Source organism: Neurospora tetrasperma, assembly GCF_000213175.1.
Source record: "Neurospora tetrasperma FGSC 2508 unplaced genomic scaffold NEUTE1scaffold_5, whole genome shotgun sequence".
In the NCBI taxonomy this organism is placed as follows: domain Eukaryota; kingdom Fungi; phylum Ascomycota; class Sordariomycetes; order Sordariales; family Sordariaceae; genus Neurospora; species Neurospora tetrasperma.
Window position 1 is genome coordinate 1,291,150 of NW_009799103.1, and position 25,148 is coordinate 1,316,297.

The following is a 25,148-nucleotide window of genomic DNA, read 5'->3' on the forward strand; positions in this document are numbered from 1 at the left end:
ATCTCACCTAGAATGGCTAATTGGTCCTGGTGGTTCTAATCTCAAACTTCATCTTTCCCATAAACAATGAGTTATTGAAAGCTCATTAGCACCCCGCAAACTCAAACTTAAAGTATACTCTTCTTTCCCGTTATCCTCCATTCTCTTTTTTTTCTCCCGATTCATAGGGCTTTTGTTGCTGCCAGTGGTCTTGTCTTCTAGTTTTCCATCTTTACCCAGGCAAGATCTGACCCCGAGGAATTCCCATATCCCACGTAATATCCGGTCCGTTGTTTCAGTAGTTTGCTTACACGACGCCGGTTTTACTCCTGGGAGATATCAGCATCCAGCTAAAGCTGACTTCGCGCCTTTCAGCCCATCTGTCACTTCTAAAGCGAGGGAAAACCAGAACCGATGTCCGAACAACATCAACAGCCAACCTCGCGCCACAATGATCCGGATAAGCGTGGTAGTGGGTCGCCTACCTCCGACATCCTGCCTCCGATGGCACCCCTAATAGCCTCCCATCATCCGCCGGGACCCCATCGCTCCTACTCGGAACCCGTCCCGATGATCAATCAGCACCATCATACCCGCCAACCGCCACGCACGGGGGAGTCCTCAACCGACGAGGATGAGGAGGTCTTGGTCCGCGTTCTGGATCCGTCCAAGCTCGAAGAAAACATACCCTCGTTCGAGGACTGGAAACCTGGCAAGCAGGAGCTAGCAGTCATGATCACCATGGCCATCATCAGTCTCATGGTGGCGCTTGACGCCACCATCCTCGTGTCCGTTCTGCCCACGCTGGCTGAAGACTTTGGGGGGACATCGACGGACGCCTTCTGGGCGGGGACGTCCTATCTCCTCACATGCGCTGTATGCCAGCCCTTCATCGCCGCCTTGTCGGACATCTTTGGGCGCAAGGAGATGCTCTTTGTGAGCGTGCTGCTCTTCACTCTAGGCACGGCTTTGTGCGCACCCATTGCCAAGGGCTTCGCCGTGTTCTTTGCCGGCAGATCGGTGCAGGGGATCGGGGGTGGTGGGATCATCACCATGGGTCAGGTCATCTTTGCGGATATCGTGCCGCTGAGACAGAGGCCAAAGTACTTTGCTATTGTGCTGGGAGCATGGGCCTTGGGGAGCGTGCTGGGACCATTGATTGGAGGGCTGTTTGTTGAGCATGCGATTTGGAGGTGGTGCTTTTATTTAAACGTGAGTCTTCGTTTTCTAGAAGTGAGTAGGGGGATTCAATGACTGATACCAACCAATGATAGTTCCCCTTTTGCGCAATGGGCCTGCTTCTTGTGCCCGCCTTTGTCAAGCTCACAACCAAGAAGACCTCTTTAGGCTCCAAGCTGTCCAGAGTCGACTGGCTCGGTGGCTTCCTCTTCATTGGAGGACTGACCAGTTTTCTCGTCGGCATGTCCTGGGCGGGTATCCAGTTCGAGTGGCGCAGCGTGCAGACAATTGTGCCCATGACCGTTGGCGGCGTCAGTGTCCTTGCCTCCATCATCTGGGAGAAGTACGGCGCCCGTGAACCCTTCCTTCGCGCATCTCTCTTCTGCTCAGGCTCCGCCATTGCCGCCTACGGCTGTGCCCTGTTCCAGGGTCTCATCCTGTTCTGCGCCCTCTACTATGTGCCCTTCTACTTTACTGCCGTCCGCTTCACCTCGCCCACGCAGTCCGGCCTCAACATCTTTCCCGTCACTTGCCTGCTTCTTCCGGGATCTATTGTCATCTCGCTCATGACCTCCCGCCTGGGGCACTTCCGCTGGTCTATCTGGAGCGGCTGGGTGCTCGCCACCATTGGCTGTGGTCTGCTCCATTACCTGAAGCAAGACACCAAGACCGCCGTATGGGCTGTGATTCTTGCCATCTTCGGCATCGGTCACGGCATGCTCCTGACCAGCGTCAACGTCGGCATCCAAGCCATCAGCCGGGTCGAAGACGCCGGCAGCGCTGCGGCCATGTACGCCTTCATGCGTACGCTCGGCATGTCGCTCGGCGTCGCTATTGGCGGCACCGTGTTCCAGAACGTCATGGTCAAGCGGCTCGAGCAGCTCGGTTTGCCCGTCAAGATCGCCCACAATTCGGAGCAGTTTGTCCAGCAGATGCTGCTCATGGATCCCAACGATCCCGTGCGGGTCGGCGCCCTCGAGGCGTACGTCGTCGGCTTCCACGGCGTCTTTTGGATCATCACCGGCGCCGGGGTGGCGGCGCTGATCTGCAGTCTGTTCATCCAGCATCACAGCATGGATAAGATTCTCGAGTCCAAGTTTGTCCTGCGCGGCGCCAAGGTACCGCCTGTCATGTTTACTGATGCAAGGCCGGGACAGACGGTGACGGCGCCGGCGCCTGTTATGGCTGTGGTGTCAAATCCGCATAACAATCATAACCACCACGGTAGTAGTACAGCCGCTGCTGATTCTCATGCCACAGCCGTTCCCGGGCGCAACAGCGAAAGACTTCCCAGACTTTTCGGTGGCGGCGGCGGCGGTGGTGGTGGTGCTGGTGGTTATGCTGCTCACTTCACTATCCCATCAAGACCAGCTTCAACAAAGTCAACCGGCTCAGATACAGACAGCACCAATGGCAAAGAAGCCGTAGTGGAGGAACAGCACGACAACAATGACGGTACCTACGATTGTGCGCCTTCCTCGTCCACCAGCACGGATCACAACAGGGCTCGTGAGCAGCAGCAGCAAGCGCAGTCGCAAGATGGAGGGGAATCCACTGATTCGGAGGCGGCAAGATGGGAGCAGGCTGTTGCAGTGACGTACTGTAATGGGCCTGATGGCCAGAGGTACCCGGTTTTCCTCCTTTCCGACGATTACGCATCCCAGGCACCGGCACCGGCACATGACGCTGCTATCAATGATGCCGAAGTTACGAACAACGCCGCCAGTACAATCGGAACCACCCTCAACAGGCACTCGACCATCTCTACTGCCTCGCTCTCCTCCTCTTCCTCTTCCTCTTCGTCGTCCTCCGCGAATTCTAACGGCTCTTCCCGATCATTCTCTTTCTCTTCGTCGTCTTCTTCTTCGTCATGCAACGTCAGCGATAAAGACATTGGCACCAACAACCTTGCGGCGGACATGAACAAGTCATTTAGAAGCGACTCTTCCTCTGCCTCTGCCTCCGCCTCCGGAGTGACCGAGCTTCCTGTGCCCCGCGCGGGAATTCTTATGGTTCGACAAGTCGAAGTCGTTTCTGTCCCGCGAGAGGAGGTCGAGGCGGCAAGGGAGGAGGAAAGGCATGCTGAGATTGAGAGTACCCCGTCGTACAATTATTATTCTTCTTCTTCAGGTGGTGGTAATGAGGAGGAGGAGGCTTGGCCTTTGAAGACGACGACGACGACGACAAGGAGTGAACAAGGAGGAAGAAGGCAAGAGAGTGGTGGGAAGGGGGTGGGGGTGATGCCGACGGATCTGGATCTTGAGCAGCAATTGCAGCAGGAACAGCAACAGCAACAGCAACAAACACATGATCAACTACGGAAAAACTCCTCGCCAACACCCGGGACTTTGTACGAAGATGCCTTGTCGGATTTTAGTGGTGAGATCACGTTAGGGGGTCCTGGTGGTGTTGGTAGGGCGATATGGGAGGCTTAGCGACACTCAAGCAAGTAGCGTAATGAATCTGGGGGGGGGGGGGGAAAAGAGAGGTTACTACTTGTGGCTTTGTCAGTTTGGTTGTTCCATGGGGATTGTTAGGTGGTTAGAATACAACAAGTACATACATACACATGGGAAGGTCGGATCACCATGTGCGTGACTAAAGACTCGAAAATTTCATTCTCTTTTGTATCTTAACTCATAAAGTAGCAGCTAAACTTTCACTCTCTTCTGTTTTTTTTATGGGCCTTTTCCTTCGTTTACCTACTGTAGGCTTCACCTTGTCTGGGATTGTGGATGCTTCATTTAAAGGGGTCAGTTGGAGTCGTCGTAGTACTTTGAACTGTGCTTTTTCTTATGTTGCTTGACGCAGATTGGTCAGGCAGGAAGGAACTTTGGTGTTTTGATTAGTTGAAGTGTATGTGTGAACTCTGAACTATCGAGAAGGTCTTTTTCCCTCGAAGAGTCAGGAAATCTAGGTGTAGTGGCGCCCTAGAATGTTCAAGACACTCGATGATCATTTCGCGCAACCCTTCAGTATATCGTTAGAAGTTGGTTTACTTCACCTTTCGATTATCGTTGTATCGTCGGTGAATTTTCATTTATTTGGTTTCTCTTTCTTCCCTTCCTTTTGAGCATATCAACCTGCTAGTGCTCTCTTGACTGGTGATTACATTCATAGCGCCCTGCCTTTCTTTGCAACTGCTCAGAACTCAGCCGGTGACTGAAAGCCAGGCCTGTGTAGAAAACCAAGTGGAAGTTTGGAAATTGTTTGTATGTTTTTCCATCTATCCAAGTTCTGGCATGGGAAAGACCCTTCAAACGCGCGGCAATTGTGCACCTTCTTCCTCTTTTACCTCCGATCTCCTCTTATTCTGCTCCAGCAACGCGCCCTCTGACAGGGCACATTATCATTTGTTGAATGGACGAAAGCAAAAGATTACCTGTAATGACCAAATGGTTGGAAGCGTAAAAAGTGCAAAAAAAAATGTTTTCGAAGCCGCTCGGCAGGTTCGAACGAACCACTTGCACGAAAGTGGCGGGCAGTGACCACAGTTGTGAAGATGAGATATCCCACCTAGTACCAACTGCGCCAGCCACCCTTGGTAATTGTGACTGCCAAAGCCACATTCTAAGTACCGGGTGGCTATCAGAATTTCTTAGCCTCCAGAGACGGCAGGAGACTGGAGCCGGTCCGTACAATTCATGTGGGACGAGATTCGAACCATTCACTCCGGTTCTCCACCCTTCGAAAGCAATCACGCATCGATTATGAGCAAAAATTGACGCAACAAAACATGAGATGGGTAACTGACTGGGGCTATTTCAGGGTTGCGTTTCCATATATCGTCCCCTAGTGTATCCTTCAACTCCCTCCTTGCATTTGCAGCGCTGGATTTGTGCGCCTCCTTTCTATCAACAAGGCAGCTTATTTAGTTAGGTATGTACTCTGTGCGCAAAAGCAAAGAACTCCTAGAGCTAGTCGATGATCAGGTGGTCAGCAGAAAAGTGACAAAAAAGTTGTTTGAACACGCTCCCGGGCAGGTTCGAACGTACCGGTTCTACTAGAGAAGTGGTCAGCCAGAAAGATGTGGCGCCCCATCTACTGACTGAGCCAAACTCCCCCACGGTGGTCTGATGACTGTACTTCCAAGCGCAGACCTTAAATACCGAAAGCTACTAGACTTGGCTATCCAATATCAAAACTGTTTGCCCATAGCACGAGCATGGAGCTGGAGCCGGCACTCACCCCATTCACCTGAGGCGAGATTCAAACCATCCACTCCAGTTCTCTACCCTCCGAAGTTCGGCAACGCACAAAGTTCGAGTTTGATACGTACGCAGGGTACAATCTTATATTTTACCTAACTTCCAAAATAGTAGGAAGATTTTGGTTTTTTTTCTGTTGCCTTTAATGGACCTTTTCCCCCTATTCAAGCTTGACTTTGTTTGAGACTGAGGATGCTTTGTTTTGAGTGTCGCTCAGAGAGCTTGTGTAGAAAACTACCGAAGATGTCCTGGCTGTAGGTGTGTTTTGGGGCGTTCGAGAAGAGAATCACATGCTCCTGTAGAGTGTTGGTGTGACCAAGGGTCAAAGAGAACTTCCACTAGTTTGTTCACTCCGACTGGCGCTTGCTGTTTCGCTTTTTTTTTTTTTTCTTGACGAAAACATGCAATGTCGGAGGAAACTATGGTATTTTGATTAGTAGAAGTACTCATGAACAACTAATCAGGTCTCCTTATCCTAGAGAGTTAAGAAGCCTACCACCTCTTGGGAGTAGGGGCGGGTGCACCCACTTTTTCTCCTACGCACACCCACAATACATTGAAGACACTCAATAATAATTCCGCGCAACCACCCCAACATATCCTTGAAAGCTGGTGTACTTTACCTTTTGCTTATTCCTCCACGTACCGGTCAGTTTCTTTCTATTTGTTTTCCGTTTCCGCTTGTTCCTTTTGAGCAAGTTGACCTGAGTGTGCACCTTTATGCTTTATCTCCGATATTCTCCCATTCTTACCCTTTCACGGTAGTGCGGCCTTTGATGCAGCATATCTAACTTAGAGAGCTGATGAGAGCGACTTCGACTTGTCGGGTACGCATTAGGTACTCAGCGGCAGTTGTCAAGTTCCCATTTCCTTTCTCGACAGATATCTCCTCCTGCAGCGACTGACGGAAAGGAGGCCAAAAATGCATCATCATAAAAAAGATCAAGGAGCCGAGTCAATACTGAATAATGGATGAGTGGTGGTTTAATGTTAGTGGGAGTAGTCAAAAAGAATGAGAGGTTAAAAAGTGCAAAAAGTTGTTCAAAGCATGCCCGAAGGCCGGTTCGAACGAACCGCTTCTTCTAAGGAAGAGGGCAGTTACGAACAAAGTGGCGCGCTTCACCTCTGACGACTACGCTGTCTTCCCCACGGTGGTCTGATGACTGTACTGTCCAAACACAGACCTTAAGTACTGGGTAGCTATGGGACTTGGTCTTGCCTACCCATACAGACACTGTTTGCCCACGGCAAGAGCCAGAAGCAAGAGCCAGAACATACCATTCACATGTGACGAAATCCGAATCATTCACTTCGGTTCTCCACCTGCCCAAGGAAAGGTACAGATTTCGAGTTGAATACGTACGCGGGGTACAATCGCAAAGCTGGAAACGTCCTCCTTTCCTCCTTCGTACCTGCACCCCTCCATTCCCAAACTTCACCCTCTTGCTCCCTTCCCTAGAGGTAACTTCACCATCGTTCTTCACTTATCCCTCTTCCTCTATTTTCGCGATCACGATCCACACCCCTTGCTCTAAACTTTCGACATACTCAGAGCCAGAATGAATCCAGATTCATTCTCGGCGCCGGTGTCTGCATTGGACCATTGCATCATGGACAACATGATGAATGAGCTGGTTGCGATGGGCCCTCTGGACGGGCAGTCATCAACGAGACCGACGTATACCAGCATTTTAACGTCAACGAAGTATAACGATGAGCGCCACCGTCACTGGTTCGTGGCCTGTAGGATCGCGAGCACCCACTTCGGTGTAAGCCAACTGCCAGACCCTTTCCGACCCCACGACGGTGAAAGCGTAACCCTTGCGCAGGCCACTGCCGCAAACAGGATTCACGAGTGCTACATCAAGGGGTTCGAGGACGTAATGATGAGATTTTATAATCTCGGGCTGAGTCGCGTGTCCACTGCGGCACATCTTTATGCGCTGGATTTCAGCTTGTGGATGAGAGGTAAGTGGAGGCTTGTCGCAACTCCCCAATCGGATCAGAAGCTCCCTACACGCAGTTCCATTCGATCAACACTCGTCGTTTTTATTTACATACACTGCTTCATATATATTGGCCTAGTCTAACCAAGTTTGTCTTGCAGGATATGCTCTTGGCTGCGGTGACTTTGGCGACAAGTTTCATTACACCAAACCGTCAGCTCACGTTGGGCCCTTCTCTGCTGAGTTTGATATTTTCTACCATGCCAAACAAACAGAAAGATTTCGTGAGAGACAGATGGTCAGCGGAATCGTCACTTTCGGTGCCGTGCCGATTCCAAATGCTCCTGGTGGGCCTCGTCAGGCAGTCACTGCCGCGAGCACCAACATCAGCCAACCGTCGAGAGCGGAGAATGAGCGACCCAGTCCCCAGATCTCTGCAACAGAGGTGAACCCCAAGTCGGCAGCTCTACAGATTCATGATTCAGAAAAGCATATTCTCGACGTTGCTATCACAAAAGCCAACGTGGACCAACCATCAAAAGAGGAAACAGAGCCAGCTCACTCTGAGGTGCCTGCAACAGAGGCACACCCAACGTCAACAACTCAAACAAATCGTGCTTCAGCCAAGCGTAGCCTCGATGCGACCGACCCTCCAGCTCTGGCCCCGCAATCCAAGAGGCAACAGCCAGGCCTTCCTTTGAGGACACTGGCCAGCGTGCTTGATCGCCAAGAGGTCCATCTACCCTCTCAGGCAAAGCAAGAGTCGCAGGGCACGACTGTACCTACCGTAGCACAAAGCAATTCGCAAGCCGAAAGAGGTACTGGGTCTGATGACACAATCTGCGGCAACAGAGCCTGTAGAAGGCCCGGTCATGAGTTGGCCGACTGCTTTGGGCCGCCGTCCAATATGGGTGACCTGGATGGCTGCCCTTTCTGCAATACCCAACAGCATGTCCTCGACAATTGCCCAGATCTCCCAAGAGCTGGAAAGAACAAGCTATTTGACACGCTGATCATACGACGGGCCAATTTACCACCTATTCGAACGGCTATCTCTTTTCTCCACTTGGCAGCTGCCGCCAAAAAGCTAGATGTACTGGCTGAAACCATACCGCTCCAGAAACGCACGGCCAGATGGACCTATAGCGAGTTGAAGCTGTGGCAGCATCCTAACCCATCTCGGCTCTTGCTCTTTCGAGACCCTGAATTCTCTTCAGATCCCCAGGTCCTCATGGGGAAGCTCTACGAGTCCTGGGATGCACTCGTAAGCGGCACCACGCGGATCGATAGAAATTCTGAGTCTATACCCTCAGCTATAATGGTTTTCAAGAACCAATGGATGGCTGAGCTTGTGCCATATAACAAGATTTACCAGACTGCCAAAATCAGGGTGGAAAAGCGAGGCCCCTATCCGTTCGGGCCCCAAGACGAGTTACTTCGTGTCCAGAAAGGACACCGCGAGATGATTCAGGAGCACCTCTTTGTTTTACTGAAGGAGCGCTACGAGCTTAAGCCCAGCAACAAGGAGAGAGGGGGCAGCGAACATGAGGGCATTCAGGACCAGGAGGAGTAAAGGAGAAGTTGGGCTGATATGTGTATATTTGTGTACTTTTGGACTGTAGAGTAGACCAAACACCCTTCCTATGATTGTGTCCCGGTGCTAATTGAGTGCCTTGTGAACCGTGAAGAATGCCATTAGTAGTGTCCAAAAGGTCATCGAGTCGCACGAAAATGCATCGTCACAAACCTTCAACGTATGGAAAGGATATGTTTAGACATGTGCAAGATCTAGCCACGCGTTTGCTGCTGCTTAAAACACATGATCCTAGTATCGCAAGATATAAAAAACAATAATGGCGGAACGGAATGTTGATTAATCATTACTAGACAGTCATCTTTAAAGGCCTCATTCGCAGCCAAGCACCCCTAAGAAACCTATTACAATACTATATCCATGGAAAAGAGAGTTCGAGATCGATCCCACCAGGGCATCTCCTCCAACCACGAAGAGAATCCGACCCTCCACCCTACCCATCCCATCCCACCCCGAACGACCCCACCACCCGGGCACCGCCTCCCCAGCTGGCCGGAAAGGCTATACCCAGGCATCATACCTCCTTAAAAGTTCCTTTGCCTAAAATTAACCTTTCCGTAATCCAACTGGGTGCGCATAACCCTCAGGCACTCGCCACCCTTCCCCTCTTCTCCCTTGCGGCCATCGCACTTGTGGTCCACCAAAATCACCGAGCCACGCCAACCATTCTTCACCAGGCCATCGATACAGTACCACTGCGAAATAGTGCCCTCCTTCAAAAAGGAGCCAAAGTTCTCCCAAGCTTGATCGTGGACGGCGATGGTGACCACGCGGAGGAACAGCGTCTCGAGACGCAGACCGCCGGTTACTTGCGGTTTGATCAACCGCAGGCGACGCTTGATTTCGTCGGAGAGAAGAGCAGGAGAAATGAGGCGTTCCCATAGGTCGGGCTGGATGAGGCTCTCGACGGAGGGGCGGGCGCTGGCGACGGCGGTGGTGGTGGTGGTCTCTGAGCCCGAGAGGGTCAGCTGGGCCAGAAGTTCGCCGGCCTCGGTGAGGCTGCGCTTGGATTTGGTGGATTTGAGGGTCGGGCAGGGAGTATCCGGGACGACGGGTTGCACGGGTGCGGTCGGGGAGGGAGCGAGTGCTTCCTTCTCGAATTTGGCAAGGCGAAGCTCGAGAAGCTTCTTGGAGCCGGCGAGGACGTCGCGCTCATACTCGAGGTCTCTGATAGTCTTTTGCAGCTCGGTGATCTTGTACTCCATCATGTTGGTCCTGGGGCTCTTGCTGGCCTTGTCAACCTTGGATACATCGTTAGTGGTGACGGCATTTGAGACTTTGCCGGAGCTCGGGCTGTTGCTGCCGCCGATGTGGTGAGTAATGAAGGCGATCTTCTGCTCGAATCTAGCGAACCCATCGACGAGGAACTTGTACTGCGCGTCGCGGAAGTTGGTGGCGTTTTGGACACTGCGAATTGCGTGTGAGCTCAGCTTGGTGTAAAGCGCCTTGAGGCCCTTGCTCTCGGCGTCTTTACCCTCCAGGAATTGATGCATCTCCTTGATCCTCTGCTCAAGACGGTCATGCTGGTCCTTGAAAAGCAGTCGCTCACGCTTCATGTCTTCTGCGGCGAGCTTGAGTTCCTCCATTGTCAGTACCGTTACCTCCTTTGCCTGGACCAAGGCCTCCTTTGTCTGATCCAAAGTCTGTTTCACTTCCTTTGACTGGGTGAGCACCTCATCATTGCATTGATCCAACCCGTCGACAGTGTACTCCAGGTTGTAGATCTGATCAGCCATGGCACCTGAAGAATCCATGATCGCCCTGTTGGCATTTTCTGCCATCTTCTTTGAGTCTTCCGCCATTTCTTTTGTGGTTAGCATCAACTGCTTCTTGATATGCTCCGCAATTTCCTTTGAGTCCAGCTCCAGCTGGTCCTTGAATTTCTTCCGCGACTGCTCCAACTGGTTGGTCGCCTGTTGAATTTGCAGCTTGGTCGCTTGATTCAAGCTGGCAGCCTCTTGTGCGCTTGCGACGAGGTTGAGGAACTGCCCTCTGACATTTTCAAGATAGACCAAGGCGACGGTGAAAGCTTCATCAGCTTGAGAAGTTTCCGAGACGTTGTTGGTAACGCGAGAGATAATCTCTGCCAGTGCGTCCGTGGTGTTGACAAGGTTCGCGATGCTCTGCACCAGCGCACCCATTGGCTCCCCAGTAGCTTGCGGAGTCGACATGACTAGGTCGCGTTGTCTTGCCTTTCCTGCAGCCGTGGATGATGATGAGGTGAAGAAAGTGGGGTCGTCAAAAGAGAAATGTAAGCTGGCTGGCTAGGTATATCGCGTTGCCTTGTGGTACTTGCTGTAATTGTTATAAAATAATGTCAAGAAATTGAAGAGGGGCGCGTGTTCACCCAAACTTGGATCAAGTTGCTGAGAAAATGAAGGAGAGCTGGGTGACCAAACCGTAGATTGCGTGGACTTCTGTATATGGGTTGACCTTGTCAAGCTCAGAAAGCGAAAGTGGTTTGGAAGTGGCAGTGTGAAAAGGTGGAAGGCTGAGAGCGAGTGAAAGTTGAGTGATGGATGAGGAGGAGGAGGAGGAGGAGGAGGAGGAGGAGGAGGAGGAGGAGGAGGAGGAAGAGGGCTGAAGAGAGATGCCCCACCAAGGTTCGCCGGAATAAATACACAGTGTGGAGTGTGTGCGCGCCGGGTTACCGTGGTAAAATGTCTGCTACAATAAAAGGCCCTTGATCAGCTGTACAAAGGGCAATTTCGTGTCCGTCGAGCTGGCGACAGCGGTCGGTCACTCCTCCACAGGTGGCCCCCGCTTACACCACACGGTCCACTTTCAACGTCAACTGAACTTCCTTTGTCTTTCCCCTAAGAAATATTCGCGTCATTCTCGTCCACAACGAAACATCGCGAGAACACCGGACAATTCCCTCCTGTGGAGTCAGTCAACAAGCTCTTGGCTGCAGTTTTGTTGTTTCAGCTTTTTATTAGAAAGCTTTCGAGATACAAAAATATCACGGCTGCGATACGAGCGAGCGAGGATCCATCAAGATGAGCTGATTCGACTGATTCGACATGGACTTGTCCCGGTTGACAACTCTCTGCCTGAAATGACTGGCCAAGAAAGATTTCGAATCCCCTGTCGATTGGTACAGCCACCCGCCACGTATCGCAGCGATGGAGCGGTTGCAAAGGCCCAACAAGTTATCTGCCCCCATCCTTGTGCATGTCTGCAGGGTCTGGACGTTTTACTTGTGGGCTTCAACGGAGTCGGTTCTATGGACAACGGCTGGTTTAGTCTGTCTGGGATTTCCTGCTCGCGTGTGTCTATGACCCCTCGTTGCCATCTTCTTCTTTTTCTCTCTCTCAGCTCATCTGTGCTTGAGTGACGAGGACAAAGGTCAAAAGCGCCTGGACGGTGTAACTTGAGACGACTAGACTACCCCTTGCGAGCCCCATCCTTTCCAGTCTTCTGTCTTCACCCAGACACACCACCAAGGCCACTACCCAATGCTCTCTGAAGCAACATAAAAACACCCACACGCCTCCATGTTTGGACTGGAATCTTCAGGCTCAGCGGCTGAGCCTTCGCGTCCTGGTTCGCTATTCCGCACTCGCACACAGCGCTCCAACCGCTCACATCAGTCTATTTTCAAGGAGGAGTTCAACTCGGACCTCTCGCTACCACTCCCACATCACCACGGCCATCATCGCCAGGTTCCTTACCACCATCACAACGATAGCAGTCACAGCAGCTACAAACCAGTCGCGGCCCCCAACCCCTACCGCCCGTCCACGGATACTGGCGGTAGCACCCTGTATTACGACCGAGAACGAGAACGGCCTGGAGATCCGGAGCAGGAGACAATGGCTACCCCGACACCCAGAGAGGTTCATCGCCTTGCCTCACATCACAATTTCATTTTCGACACGAGCTCGAAACCACGGCGACTTGGGTGGTGGGCCTTTGTAGGAAGACACCTCTCTCTTCCAGCAGTATTCCTTGCAGGTATCGTCTTTGTCGTTGCCGCCATTGTCTTTGCCACTCTCACAAGCAAACGACCGCTTAAGTGCCCAGACTGGGCAGAAGATTGTCGCACAATCGACCCATGGACAGCCGAACACCTGCCAACTGTTCAGGGCATCGTCACTCTCGTGTACATCATCGGACTGGGGGCACTTGCTTACGTGGCCCTCACGCTATGCGAGGCCGCTGTATGGCCGCTGTTGATCAAGCAGACCATGCCAATGAGGGGTCTGGAGGCATACTTGGCGACCACGCGGGGGTCTATCTTGGCTGCTCCGAGAGCCTTGATGGAAGTCAAGACGGTTGCCATGGGAATCATGCTCGTTTGCGCGGTAGCATCCATTCTGACACCGCTCGCTGGAATACCGTTGGTTGGCCAGGCGTATACATTGATTTCAAAGGAGGTAGAGCTCAAGAGCAACTACACGCCTGGCGGTGGGCTCGCAGAATCATTCCTGCAAACCGAAGCACCGACTTTTGCCAACATGGGCGTCCTGACGACGTACAACGCGTGGGCCTTGGACCCAGCCTCGGAACCTCTGCCAGAATACCGGGATTGGTATGTTGATCGGGAGGTACTCAGCACCAAGGGACACTTTTCTGCTCGGGCCGTCAAACTGCAAACAACTGTGTTGTGTCGCCCACGCTCTGTTGAGCAGCTTGTCCAATACTGGCAGCCGTCGAACGCCTTCCTTACCAACTGGACTCGCGCGAGCACCAGCTCTCTAAGAGGCGAGAAACGTACCCCATCAGAGGTCTACGTGCGCCCGCAACCTCAGTTGACTCTTTGGGCCGACAATTATACCTTTGAGGCGTCCCACCGAACCAAAGCAACCCTTGTCTTTGCCGCGCTCAACGGAACCATCGAAGGCGGCAAGCAGTCCTCCATTGCGCTTGGTACCATGCACAACGTCTCGGCGATAGGTTGCGATGTCACTGTTTCGGCTATCGACGACATTATCACCGTTGGCAACCCATTGATTCACTCGAACAACACCGCTCTCCCGACCCTCTCGTCCCTCGATACCCTTCAGACCAACACCTCCCGCCCCTCAACCGCTCTCAACGAACTTCTCCTCTGGTTTGCTGTTGCCCCCATCCTCTCCTCTCCTAGCGTATCAGGCTCCCAGCCAATGTTCTTCAACTCAACCTCCACCAATCGCGCCGTAGCCTACACCGGCCAAACTCCCCAGCGTAATAACTGGACTATCGACGGTATCGAGTCATTCATCCACCTTTCCATCGGTGCTCTTTTACAATCCACCACTGCGTCTGAAAACCAATCCACCGAAAACACCACACTTCTTATCTCTACTTATCCCCTCCAGTTCCTGTCCCGATCGCGCTCCCTCCTCTTACTTCTCCTGCCTCTCCTTTTGGTTACTCTTATTGTGTGTCTCTCGTTCTATCTGAGCCACACCCACTCACGCGAGTCCATCCCCGTCCTCCGTCTCGCCGGGCCCTGCGAGCTGCTCAAGAGTTCTCAAACACCCTGGCTGCGTGAGCAGGCCGGAGCGGATGCAGCAAAGACATACCTGCCTAGCGATTTGGGTGCGGTTACTGTCAAGTTTGGGGTAGTCGGAAAGGAAGGGGCTGAAATGGTTGGACTGGGTGACGGCAATGGAGGAAATGTCGGTGCGTTTGTAAGGGAGGACCCTCGGAAAGTACAGCCCCTTGACAAAGGGAAGGAGAGTGTGGACGGTCAGAAGAGAGGAAGTTCGGGGGAAACCATGGAGATGGGTGTTATTGCTTAGGGGTTGACGGGGTAAACGGGGACATACGGATCGAACATTCGAGACGAAAAGGGAGGCACTTTTCCCAGGATGATGATTTAACGACGGTATGACTTATGACCTAAAACTTTCACTACTATCTGGCTGCATATTTGGATACGAGAAAAAGATTGATATGACCTTGAGCTCGGGGAAGACGCCGGCTCAACTTCGATAATGCCATCTGGTTGCTGGATCAACCGCATTTCAGGAAGACAGATACCAAGGCACGAGAGAGAGGCGGCAATTTAGCATACAAGCTGACGACATTATCTTGTGTTGTTCTTCTGTCTTAACTGTATTTCTTCCTCAACTTGCCCCTTAGCGAAAGAAAAAGCGTTGATCAATGATCGCGACGGACGTTGAAGGTCTCGGAACATTTACCGCATTTGGCACGTACCGCCAAGCTGCGTATGACACGCCATTGCGACTCTTTTGTCGCCAGCTTTCCATGGCTTCTGTCACTGAAGACATCGCCCGTTCCACTCCCCGCACTATTGATTTTGTGGCGCAAGCAGTGCAACGACCATCAACAAGAACCATTGGCTCCGCGTAAGCGGCTGAGCTCCGATTGTGTTTCAATATGCCTTACCCAGCACTTCAATGGGTGTCCAAGCCCCATTTCGCTGCAGCCGAGAGCCGAAGAGATGGCCATCTTGCTCGGCTTGGGTCTATAAAGATGAGCATCCTGTTCATTACTTCGCAACAACCCTTGAAATGGCAAGGCCAGAACAGATCCCACCTGTTTGGCCATACTGGTAATCACCTACGTATTTCCCTCTCCCAAGTACATCTATCATGGACAGCGAAAAGCGTGATCGACTTCACCAGGAGATATGCCGGGTTGTCGAATCCATTCAAGACGAAGACCTATTCATCCTCGCCCGCATAGCTCTCTGCTGGCTCTGCGTCTCCGTGCGCCCCATCCAGTCCCAAGAACTCTGGCTTGCCCTATTGATACAGCAAACACACTCAACCAGAGGCAGCGATCAGCTTGATGTATTCATCAACAAGGGCGTGTCTTTCGACGAGGAGACCGCCACTGCTTCCCTCACTGGCCTGCTCAGAGGCTTGGTCACTTTTCACCCGGACACTCGCAACCCGGGCCGCAACAATGTCACCCTGAGCGACCCCGAACTGGCTACGGTCATGTTTGAGCTGAGAAGTTCAGACCTACCTGCGCCGGTGCAGCGACTGGGTTTTAATGTCCAGCAGGCAAACATGATTGTTACTGGGCAATGCGCCGTCATCATCAGCAGGACCGTTCTCCGGTTGGGCCATGTGTACGACCAAAATGCCCCCACGTCCTCGCTGGTGCTCTACGCTTGGACACACTGGACCAGACACTGGACTTTGGCCAGGTGGAACCTGTCTGATCCTGACGAAGGTGCCGTGGCTGAGATGATGATGATTGGTGTCATCACCGATACCTTGGTCTTCCTACTGGTGCTCAACGACTTCTTGACAGGCCCAATTTCCATACCCGCAACTGAAGACCGGGTCCGGTGTACGGGACTTGTCAAACAGGCTCAGGACGCGCTGGAGAGGCCCATTTATCTGCTATCCGTCTTGGCAACGGGAAGCTCTTCCACTTGGTGTATCCGCTTGCATCAAGCCCGGCAGGGATTTGAACGGCGCCCCAACGAATACGTACCGATGAAGTTGGGAGCTCCCCCGAGTACACTCACCAAGGTACAAACAGTATGGATCGACCATGTCCCTAAGAAACTGCGTCAGTTCTACGACGATGCCAACGGTTTGACAGCGACACTCATCTACATCTTCGCCGACCTAGCTCGTGACTTGCGCTCGCTCGCAGTAATTATCGCTCAGAAGCCCATCTACGAGGAGCTCCTGAAGGAGTATGACAGCTGGCTACCGCTCGACATTCTCTTGAATGTTGCCAACTTCATGGAAGGCATAGCCAGCTACCCCTTTATGTCCGAGTTACCCAACGGCAACACCCATAGCCCCTTAATCATCAAGGAACCGAGCGACCCCGACTATGACACGGCCTTGTTGGTTCTTAGTCGACTGACAAAGGAGGGGTCCCGCGCCACCAAACCCAAGACCCAGAACTCATCGGTGGACTATCAACTGGCAACGAATGCAGCCCAATCGCATACTCTCAGCATCTCCCATTATCGGCTACGTGCTGCTGCTTTCGTGGAGAAGGCCAAAAGTCTGTGTCAACGCTCAAATACTCCAGCAACAACGTACACCATCAACGATATACGCTTCCTCTCCCAACATACCTCCTCCTTTGCCACTTTCCCCCAGCTCCAAGGAAGAGGGGGAGCGGGATCTATGCTCACACGATTCATACCGTCCCGCCTCTCTCGCCTCCTCCGCGGACCTACCACTACCACCACCACCTCCTCCTCTTCCTCTTCCTCCTCCCAGTCTCAACCCTCTTCTACCAATGCCAACACCGGCACCGATCCGGACACCACAACCACCGACGACAACAGCGGCCTCCCCACGTTTCTCGACAACTTTGCTGCCGGCGCATTCACCGGCGGCGCCTACGATCGCTGGCCACTCCTCAAGGCCGCTCTGCTCTCCTCCGACTACGTCTCCGCCTTTATTTACCTCTTCATTGCCATCTTGTTGAATCACATTCGCACCATTCTCTGTCCTTGGCTAGGTAACTGGATGTGGTACACACCCATGGAGGACCTACGCCTGGCGTTGGGGAGTCCGGCCTTCTTTCTCGAGTACGCGCTAGGATTCAGTTGGTGGTGGTACGCCTTCTCGTTTGTGCAGAAGCTGGTGTGGGATGTGGCTGGGGGGATGGCGATTGCCACGCTGACTGTTGATGGAGTTACCGATCCTTCTGACACTTCCCAAGCCATTGGGGGGACGATGTCGACGCTCCATTTGGTATCTGACGATGACTCCGACTCCGACTCGGAAGAGAACAACAAAAAGATGAAAAGAAACGAGCAGAAAAAGTGGAGGACAAGAAAGCTCGAGGCAGTTAAAATCGGCTATTTAGTCTGGGCCCTCGCCACCCTCGAACACATGTTCTCTCGCTCCCTCAACACCGTCACGTTTCTCATTGCCTGGTACAAACTCGCCTTTCGGGGTGGCGACACCGAGCACCTGGCTATGGTTTCGATAGCTATTAAAAACTGGACGCGCATGCCGCTGCATGTGTCACAGGTGTACTGGTACACCATGAACGCGCTGTGGCCGATTGTGCTGAGTGCGGTAGTGCTGGCGGTCGGGGGACAGCCGGGGATGTTGATTGTGCTGGGTACCATTGTGGGAGGGGTAGTGGCGGTAATCAGGTATAGGAGTACCGTGTTTATTGCGTTGGAGGTGAGCGGTGTTTTTGTCGTCATGGGATTTTTGGTTGTTTCGGCGGTCTTGTTGGCGGTGGAGTTGGTGGAGGATCCGTTGGGACTGAAGGTGAGCACGGCGGTGGCGAGGAAGAGAGGCGTTAGAGCGAGAGCGGTGTTGAGCGAGAGGGCGAAGGGTAGGACGAAGATTCTGGCGAGGGAGGTGGCGCTTTCGCTTTGGGAGGACTCACAGCAGGAGCAACAACGGGATGGCAACGAGCAGGTGCCGCCGGGTGAAGCAGAAGCTGGACGAAGCAGTGTTGCCGTGGATACTGAGAAGGGGCGCCATCATAAGACTGAGTAAGGTGGGTGTAAGCAGGGAGGCAGGGAACAATAGGTGAGGCATGAACCATCATGTAGTATACCTACATCATTAAGACATTACAGATCAAGCTACCTATATTTTTCCAATCCTTGCTAGCCCTAATTCTTTTCCCTAGCCGTCGCTGTTGTAGAGGACGTGGAAGACCTCCTCGAATAGGTACTCGCAGCTTCTCAACTATGTCCTCCCTCTTCCCAACTGAACATCAAAGACCCTCCCTCCTCCCTAGACCTAGAGCGCCGCAACAGCAGCGACAAGCCCAGCCAACGCCGCAGCCGCGGCAAAGGTTTGCTTGGGAGCGCCCACGTTCCCCGAAACTGTAGTCGACGAGGCACCAGCGCTGCCACTCCCACTGGCACCAGTCACTCCCGCCCCCGCAGCAGTCGTCGTCGTCGTCGCCGCCGCCCCCGTGCCGGTCGTCTTTGGCGGGTACGCGCTCGTCAAGGAACAATCCTGGGTATTCGCCGCGCAGGCCAAGCTCACGTAAACGCTCATATAATTATCATAGACACTCGTGCACTCCTCATAGTCCTTATGTGGCATCATAAGACTGAACAATACATCCTCGTAAACCGGCTTGCACGCGTTCGCCAGGCTCGTAACTTCGGCTTGATGAGCTGACAGATAACTGGCGCTCGCGGAACTGTAGGCCGAGTAGGTCGAAGCCAAGCTCGCCGGCGGGGTTAAGGGGCTGGTGTATGTCCCGCAGACGGCCGCGTAGCCGTGATTAGCGGAGGAGGCCGTCCAGCTGTCTTCGTCCCCGACGATGGCGGTCTCCAACCAGTCTTCGAGCTTGCCAGAGGGTTCGGGGGCGGAGGTCATGAGGGAGTTGAAGGCTAAGGCGCAGGAGGTGTAGAGAGGCTTGAGGGAGGGAGAGAGTTCGGTGGGGAAGGGGTCGTCTTCATGGTCGGATTCGACGTCGATGTCGTCGACTGAGGGAACCTGGTCGTCATCACGCTTCTGAAGCTTTTTTGCGTCGACATATTTGGGACGCGGTTCGGCGCGGAAGGCACCGTGATTCTGGCGAGCCTGGATAGAAGGGGGCTGGGTAACTTTTGGCCCGACCGCTGCGACGGCTTGGTGAACGGGGGGAGCAGGAGCAGCAAGCGCGGATACGGTAGTGGTTACCGCCGCGAGGGTGGTGAAGGTTCGGAGATGCATTGTTGGTGTTGGTGCAGTCTTTTCGGGTTAAGGGGTGGTGATGATGGTGTGTGTTGTGGAAAGAAACTGTTGACAGCGAGGGAAAACGAAACGACGGGGCTCATCAACCAACTGTCTTTTTAAAGCGAGGCGAATTGTTCTTCTCCCTTGGGGTCCGTCATGTCATTTCTGTCCACCATTGGGTCCAGTCCAGTCTGTTTGGGATAAGTTGGTACCTAGAGGTACTTGCTAGTAATTGGTGTGGTCAACCACATTCTCATGCTTGTCGTCCTCGCCCGAGATTGCGGTGTCACCTTTTTGGGGTCTTAGCCTGATGTACAAGCCCCGAAACCAAGCAAGGTTAGTAACTCAATGGGGAATCCCAACCGTCAGCCGGCTGGTTTTAACTGGCCCGGGCCTCTCAGGGCAATCAACCTGGCGCGCCACACGCTGAATTCTATTTCCCCTTCTGTCATTCGTCTCCAGTTGTCAGATTCTCACCCGTCTCTGCTTTGCTTTCGTTTTAGCGGGAAATCACAGCGAGAACAGGTTTCGTATCGCGGGTTGTGTTGGTGATAGAGGTACTACCCTAAGCAATGGAGACATGTGATGTAAAGGAGAGGTGGTGCCCGACACTATTGAATGTTAGGTCACGGTGGGGAGTGCCTAAGCTAAAGAAACCAGGGGCACCTGGCAGTCCGCCGAATAGCCGGCCGGGAGAGGTGACCCGGGAGCCCACCAAACTCACAAGCAGCTGCCTGGCTTACCTACCCGAGATAGTTCCTTCCCTGACAGCCCTGGCTTCCTCCTTTTTAGTATGTCAGGGACGGTCGCGATAGCCTTGTTCCCGCCTGCTTCTTCAGTTCACCCGCTGCATCGAACATCATAATCCGTCCGTCAGGTGCCTCTAGGCAGGTACATCGGCCATGCAGGTACCTTACATGCATGCAGTGGGGTACATACGCAGTGCTCACTCGGTGCAAGCTGCTGCACTGCACGCTAGATGGAGGTACCGTGGGTATGTACTACCGAAAGGTGGATACGGATGATCATATCACTCCTGTTCCCTGTGAATATTCATTCCCTTGATCGATATCATTCCCAGCCGAATTCCAGTCACATCAATGTCTGTATTTGGTAGTAGCATAGAGGTAGGTATCTCGTGAATATCGTTACAGTGTTATTATGTTATAAGAATCCCTCCATCATCATCTATTTATCCAACGCATCAAGAAATCAACTGTCCAACGACGATAGCGACTTTCCTGTTCGTCTCATTCATCCGTCCATTACCTAGTTTTATCGTATCATTCGTGTTTTCTTGAACCAAGGGTACCTATCATGTCGGGCTTCTTTGGCGATAGTACACTCTTTTAGAGTGCCAAGACGCCAACGAGGCCGGCAAACGCAGCGACGGCGGCCAAGACGGGAGCTGGGAAGGATTCGGTATTAGCAACAAGTACTTGTTTTACACTACATGGAGAACAAGGTGGACATGTTCACTCACCAGAGTTCAAACCAGCACCGCTTTTGCCCTGCAGCCTGGCGACAATGGCCTTGCACTCGGCAGTATTCGTGGCAAAGGAGAGCTCGACCCAATCGCGGACCTTGGTAGGGCAGTTACCGGCCACGCTGCTCGCGCCCTTAGCCGCCTCGGTCAGCCACGCCTCGGCCTCGGATTCGTAGGACGAGAAGGCCGAGGTCAAGGACGCAGGGACGGTGGGGGTCGTCATATCCGACGTCTCGCAAGCTTTCCCGGCGTCGTTGAGACCCAGCGTGGTGGTGGACTCCTCCGGAACGGCTGTAAGAATCCATGACGCCAGATCCGTGTCGGAGGGATAAGGGGCGGCGTTTTGAATCGACCTCAGCACCGAGCTGATGCTGTAAACGCAGCTGGTGAATTGGCTGCCCGAACCGGAAATTTCCACCGAAACCTCATAGGCCCGCTTGTCAACAACCTCTGCCTGCTGACCATGCGCCCGGATGGCACCCTGAACAGCCGAACCCTTAAAGATAGGGGCCGGGGTGATCAGAGCGCCGGGAGCCTCAGCCCGGGGCTGGGGAACAGCAGAAGCTGAAGCGGTGGCCGCAAGGGCAACGAGAAGAGTGTTGGAACGCATCGTGATGACCGGCTTGGTTGTTGGTTGGGTTGTGAGGTTGAGGAGTTGGGGTGGGTGAGGTGACCAAGGTGCTGAATGTTATACTCGACTACATACCTACTTTGGCTGCTTGGGCGGCAGCCCCTTTCTTATATGAACAAACATGATCCTTCGCTTCTTTGAGCTGAACCCGTTTCCGGTCACCATCCCGAGGCCGTGGTGGCTTATTGCCTGATGCATTGAACAGTGTAGTACCCCGCGCGAGACCCGTGGCTGATAGTTAAATTCAAGGTCCTTTTTTGGACATGAACTGATAAATGTGTTGGTACATACTTGGCATAAGGCTTTCCGCGCTAGATGGTGGACTGTGAATGGAGGCGCATGGGGTGCCAAGGCATCCAAGGCCCATAGAGCTGAGCCGGATACAGCCCTTGCTCCATCTTGTGTCACGCCAAAGCCACTATCCTAGGCAACAGACTGCCCAACAGAGCGCAGTGCCCGCCACTGCATCCCATGCCGTCTTCCGTAACGTCTTTTGCACACGGTGACGGCCAGCCGTTGCAGTTTCTGCAGGGACCTAGACTAACTCCCAAAGAGGTCACCGCGAGGGCGGCGTGGGCAAAAGAGATAAGCCTTGTTTCTGTCGCCGGCGGAACAACTGTAGAGAAGCGGGACGTTGGTCGGCTTCGGGTCTGGTGTAGAAATGCCAGTGCTCTGTACCGATTATCGAACGGTTCAATGCGAGTGCGGGCGAGAAGATCGAACCAGAAAAGCTTTGGTGCGCAGGTACCGTACTAACGTAATTAGCATTTCATCGTAATTACTACCTAACTAGATGGGCGATAGCCTCACACCAGGTAAACCTTTGGCGAGACCAACTTGTCCATGTGCCATTGGAAATGCGGTCACCGCTTCAACTCGAACCAACCGATTCTTGGTGGTGTAGATTTGGGAAGGGTTGAATAAAGAATACGATTACATCATACAGCGTCGATATTGTTTGTCCCGGCGTCAGCGGCGTCTTCATTTTCCTACACAGTCTCCTACAGTACACATCGCCCCTGGAAAGTTCGTTAGCTCGGTACTTACATGGAGTTTTGACAGGGGAATAATAAGGGGGGGTAATAGGGAATGAAACCAGTAAAATATAGAAGGTAGTGAGGGGGGTTCTGGGTGATTCAGGTGATTCTGAGCCAGTAAAGAAGGTTTGTGTGTGTGTGCTCTGTTTACTCGTTCTCACTTTGAAATCAGGCAGATTTAGCCAATCAGAGCTCGTAGATAGACGTGTCCCGCCTTGCAACCCCCCCCTGTGAAAGTATGTGGGGCAAGAACCACGCTAACAAACCTTTAAGGGTCAATATGTACTGTGCAGGGCGAGATGTTGCTTCAAGTCCGAGGTCGTTTGCCAGTGTAAAGCCTGTAATATAGACTATGGTAGATCATGCCTTTCCCCCCCAGGCCAAGACCGTCCAGATGCTCTCTGGAAGGAGCCACGAATCCTGCAAATCCGCAAATCTGGGGTTCCTGAAGCCACAACAACCAGTCTTCGGTTGGGGATTTTGCAGCACAGCCCAAGGGTGTGCATGGTCGGGCAATGATCGACGCCAACACAAAGGCCCTTAGAGGTCTGACTGTCTGGATGAACTTACACTACCTGGCTCCGTCCACCGGTACGTCGAACACGTGTAGTCAGGCTCGAGTCAGTGTACATAGATGAGTTCCTTTCCTATAAAGGGTGTGCACACCTCCTATCCTTGGCGTCGATTTGGGTTCCCCGGCTTCATGCGAAAGGATTCAACTTCAGGAACCGCCAGGCCTAGTAATAGCACTAGTGAGACGATAATCTGATAGAGTACCTAGCCATCACAAGAAAAGATGAAGTCCTTGTACAGCAGATATAAGATTCTGTCAACATGTTATATCGATAATCGCTGCTTTGCGAGCTCCTGAGTTCAAGATACTCACCTGGCTATTGCTGTGCTGACTCCTCACAGTCAATCTCCCTCTGCATACTCTTGATATGGAGATGAATCCAAATCACCCTATTCGCTCGAGTGCCCAATGTCCTTCGAATGCTAGAACGGGGGAATGAGTGGTCGCTCAAGTCGTGCATTTCGAAACTTGAGAGCAACGGGGGCGGAAGACACCCGCTCCACAAGCTCTCGGCTTCTATCCAAATTTCCTCAAAGGTAGGTAGAGTTAAAGCTGACGACTATGGCGAGTTGGCCGATAGGTTCATCAGTGCTGCGTTTTCGACCACGGCGGAACTTCGGAGTACGGTTGAGCGGCGCGAAAACGACATTGAAACCACTGATTATCCTCTATCCTGAACTGATATGAATAGTGGATGTCCACTAATACGAGCAACCAGGTGTATGCAACGTAGGTACCTTCTCCAAGCCGTTGTGACCACACGCTTCATCTTTATATAGGTATTTTTCAAGACTTGGTCAGCATGGAGAAACCGAACCGGCGAAGTAAAGGGGGTCCTGTGTGACCTTACCACTTCTACTTCGATAAACCCCACAACAACTTCGCTCTCCGAAACACTCGGGGATTCGCTGGGCATTTTCTGGATATCCTCATTACAATCCTCTGTCGAAGTCACAACCGCAGCACTCACCCAACACGTGGTATACATACCGGTCAACTGCCTCGCCAGGTGATAGCTTTCCCAGTGCCGTATTCGAACAAGCGTATAGGAAGGTCAGCAGATCGTACACTGATGGTAGAGACGTCATGAAAATGTTCCGGTCGCAAATCAGGAGATTTGAGCAGTTTCCCTCAGGCTGTAAGTGGTCCATCGTTGACGTTCTTGAGGGTAAAAGACAGTTTAGCGTGGATATCGCTCAGCTCCAGGCTTGAAAACATGGCCGTGATAGGCGATGAAAGATGGTTATCATCTGGTCTTGACAAGACAACGCGCATCCCTTCTTACAAGCGCGAGGCGGCTGTTATATCTCGAAGTTCGAAGGCAGACCAGGCATTCCGAAGAGCGTCATAGAAAAGCCAGGCGGCCAGCAACAGACTACTTGTACTTCATCCTGGCCACCGATCCTGTGGTTGCATACTATGTGGTACTCAGGCCCCTCGGGGTCGTCTTCGATGTTTGTTTACACCAAAAAGTCCACGACGTGCGCTGCGTTGGGGGCATCGCTACCTCTAGGTACGTCCGTGAGTTGGAAGCTGGGCCCCTGAGCAGAGTTCTCTGCTGATGATGCAAACAAATATCCGATCATTGATGCCACTTTTCATCCGTCTGGTCGCGAACCACCTATTAGGTTTGTATAGGAAAGAAGAGTTGAAGAGCCTGGGTGTACCTAGGGTAACTTGGAAGAATGAAGACAAGCGGTTGAAGTCGACTTCCCGGGCCATGTTGGCGGGGGCACCCCCTCAATCCACCGAGCACCCAAGCCCCATAGGGCGGTCCAGCCTCAACCAAACTGCTCCACCTTCCCCACGAACTCAACCATCTCACATGCGCCACACTGCCCCACGCAGCAGTCGTCATCGGCGGATAGGCAGCACTCCACAGCGCTTTAGGCGGTCGGTCGGGTCATCAGCGACCGTTCGCCTGTCGCAACCGCCAA

At 52.8% G+C, this 25,148-nt stretch overlaps 6 protein-coding genes across 6 annotated transcripts; 4 read left to right on the plus strand and 2 right to left on the minus strand.

The window, feature by feature from the left end:
• Positions 1-393: 393 nt before the first annotated feature.
• NEUTE1DRAFT_123762 (uncharacterized protein) lies at positions 394-3,593 on the plus strand (the record flags this gene model as incomplete). The annotated part of the gene is made up of 2 exons (XM_009854862.1): positions 394-1,191; positions 1,254-3,593. The coding sequence occupies 2 exons, from the start codon at positions 394-396 to the stop codon at positions 3,591-3,593; spliced, it is 3,138 nt and encodes a 1,045-aa protein (XP_009853164.1).
• A 3,383-nt stretch (positions 3,594-6,976) lies between these two features.
• Positions 6,977-8,885, plus strand: NEUTE1DRAFT_47664 (uncharacterized protein; the record flags this gene model as incomplete). Its single annotated transcript, XM_009854495.1, has 2 exons — positions 6,977-7,334; positions 7,462-8,885. 2 exons carry the CDS (start codon positions 6,977-6,979, stop codon positions 8,883-8,885), a joined length of 1,782 nt encoding a protein of 593 aa, XP_009852797.1.
• Positions 8,886-9,430: 545 nt separating this feature from the next.
• Positions 9,431-11,077, minus strand: NEUTE1DRAFT_123763 (uncharacterized protein; the record flags this gene model as incomplete). The annotated part of the gene is made up of 1 exon (XM_009854863.1): positions 9,431-11,077. The coding sequence occupies one exon, from the start codon at positions 11,075-11,077 to the stop codon at positions 9,431-9,433; it is 1,647 nt and encodes a 548-aa protein (XP_009853165.1).
• A 1,319-nt stretch (positions 11,078-12,396) lies between these two features.
• Positions 12,397-14,831, plus strand: NEUTE1DRAFT_85527 (uncharacterized protein; the record flags this gene model as incomplete). The annotated part of the gene is made up of 2 exons (XM_009854864.1): positions 12,397-12,599; positions 12,705-14,831. The coding sequence occupies 2 exons, from the start codon at positions 12,404-12,406 to the stop codon at positions 14,633-14,635; spliced, it is 2,127 nt and encodes a 708-aa protein (XP_009853166.1).
• A 620-nt stretch (positions 14,832-15,451) lies between these two features.
• Positions 15,452-18,651, plus strand: NEUTE1DRAFT_123766 (uncharacterized protein; the record flags this gene model as incomplete). The annotated part of the gene is made up of 1 exon (XM_009854865.1): positions 15,452-18,651. The coding sequence occupies one exon, from the start codon at positions 15,452-15,454 to the stop codon at positions 18,299-18,301; it is 2,850 nt and encodes a 949-aa protein (XP_009853167.1).
• Positions 18,652-20,570: 1,919 nt separating this feature from the next.
• On the minus strand, positions 20,571-21,658 carry NEUTE1DRAFT_117728 (uncharacterized protein; the record flags this gene model as incomplete). The annotated part of the gene is made up of 2 exons (XM_009854866.1): positions 20,571-20,891; positions 20,967-21,658. 2 exons carry the CDS (start codon positions 21,577-21,579, stop codon positions 20,833-20,835), a joined length of 672 nt encoding a protein of 223 aa, XP_009853168.1.
• Between the last annotated feature and the right edge of the window lie 3,490 nt (positions 21,659-25,148).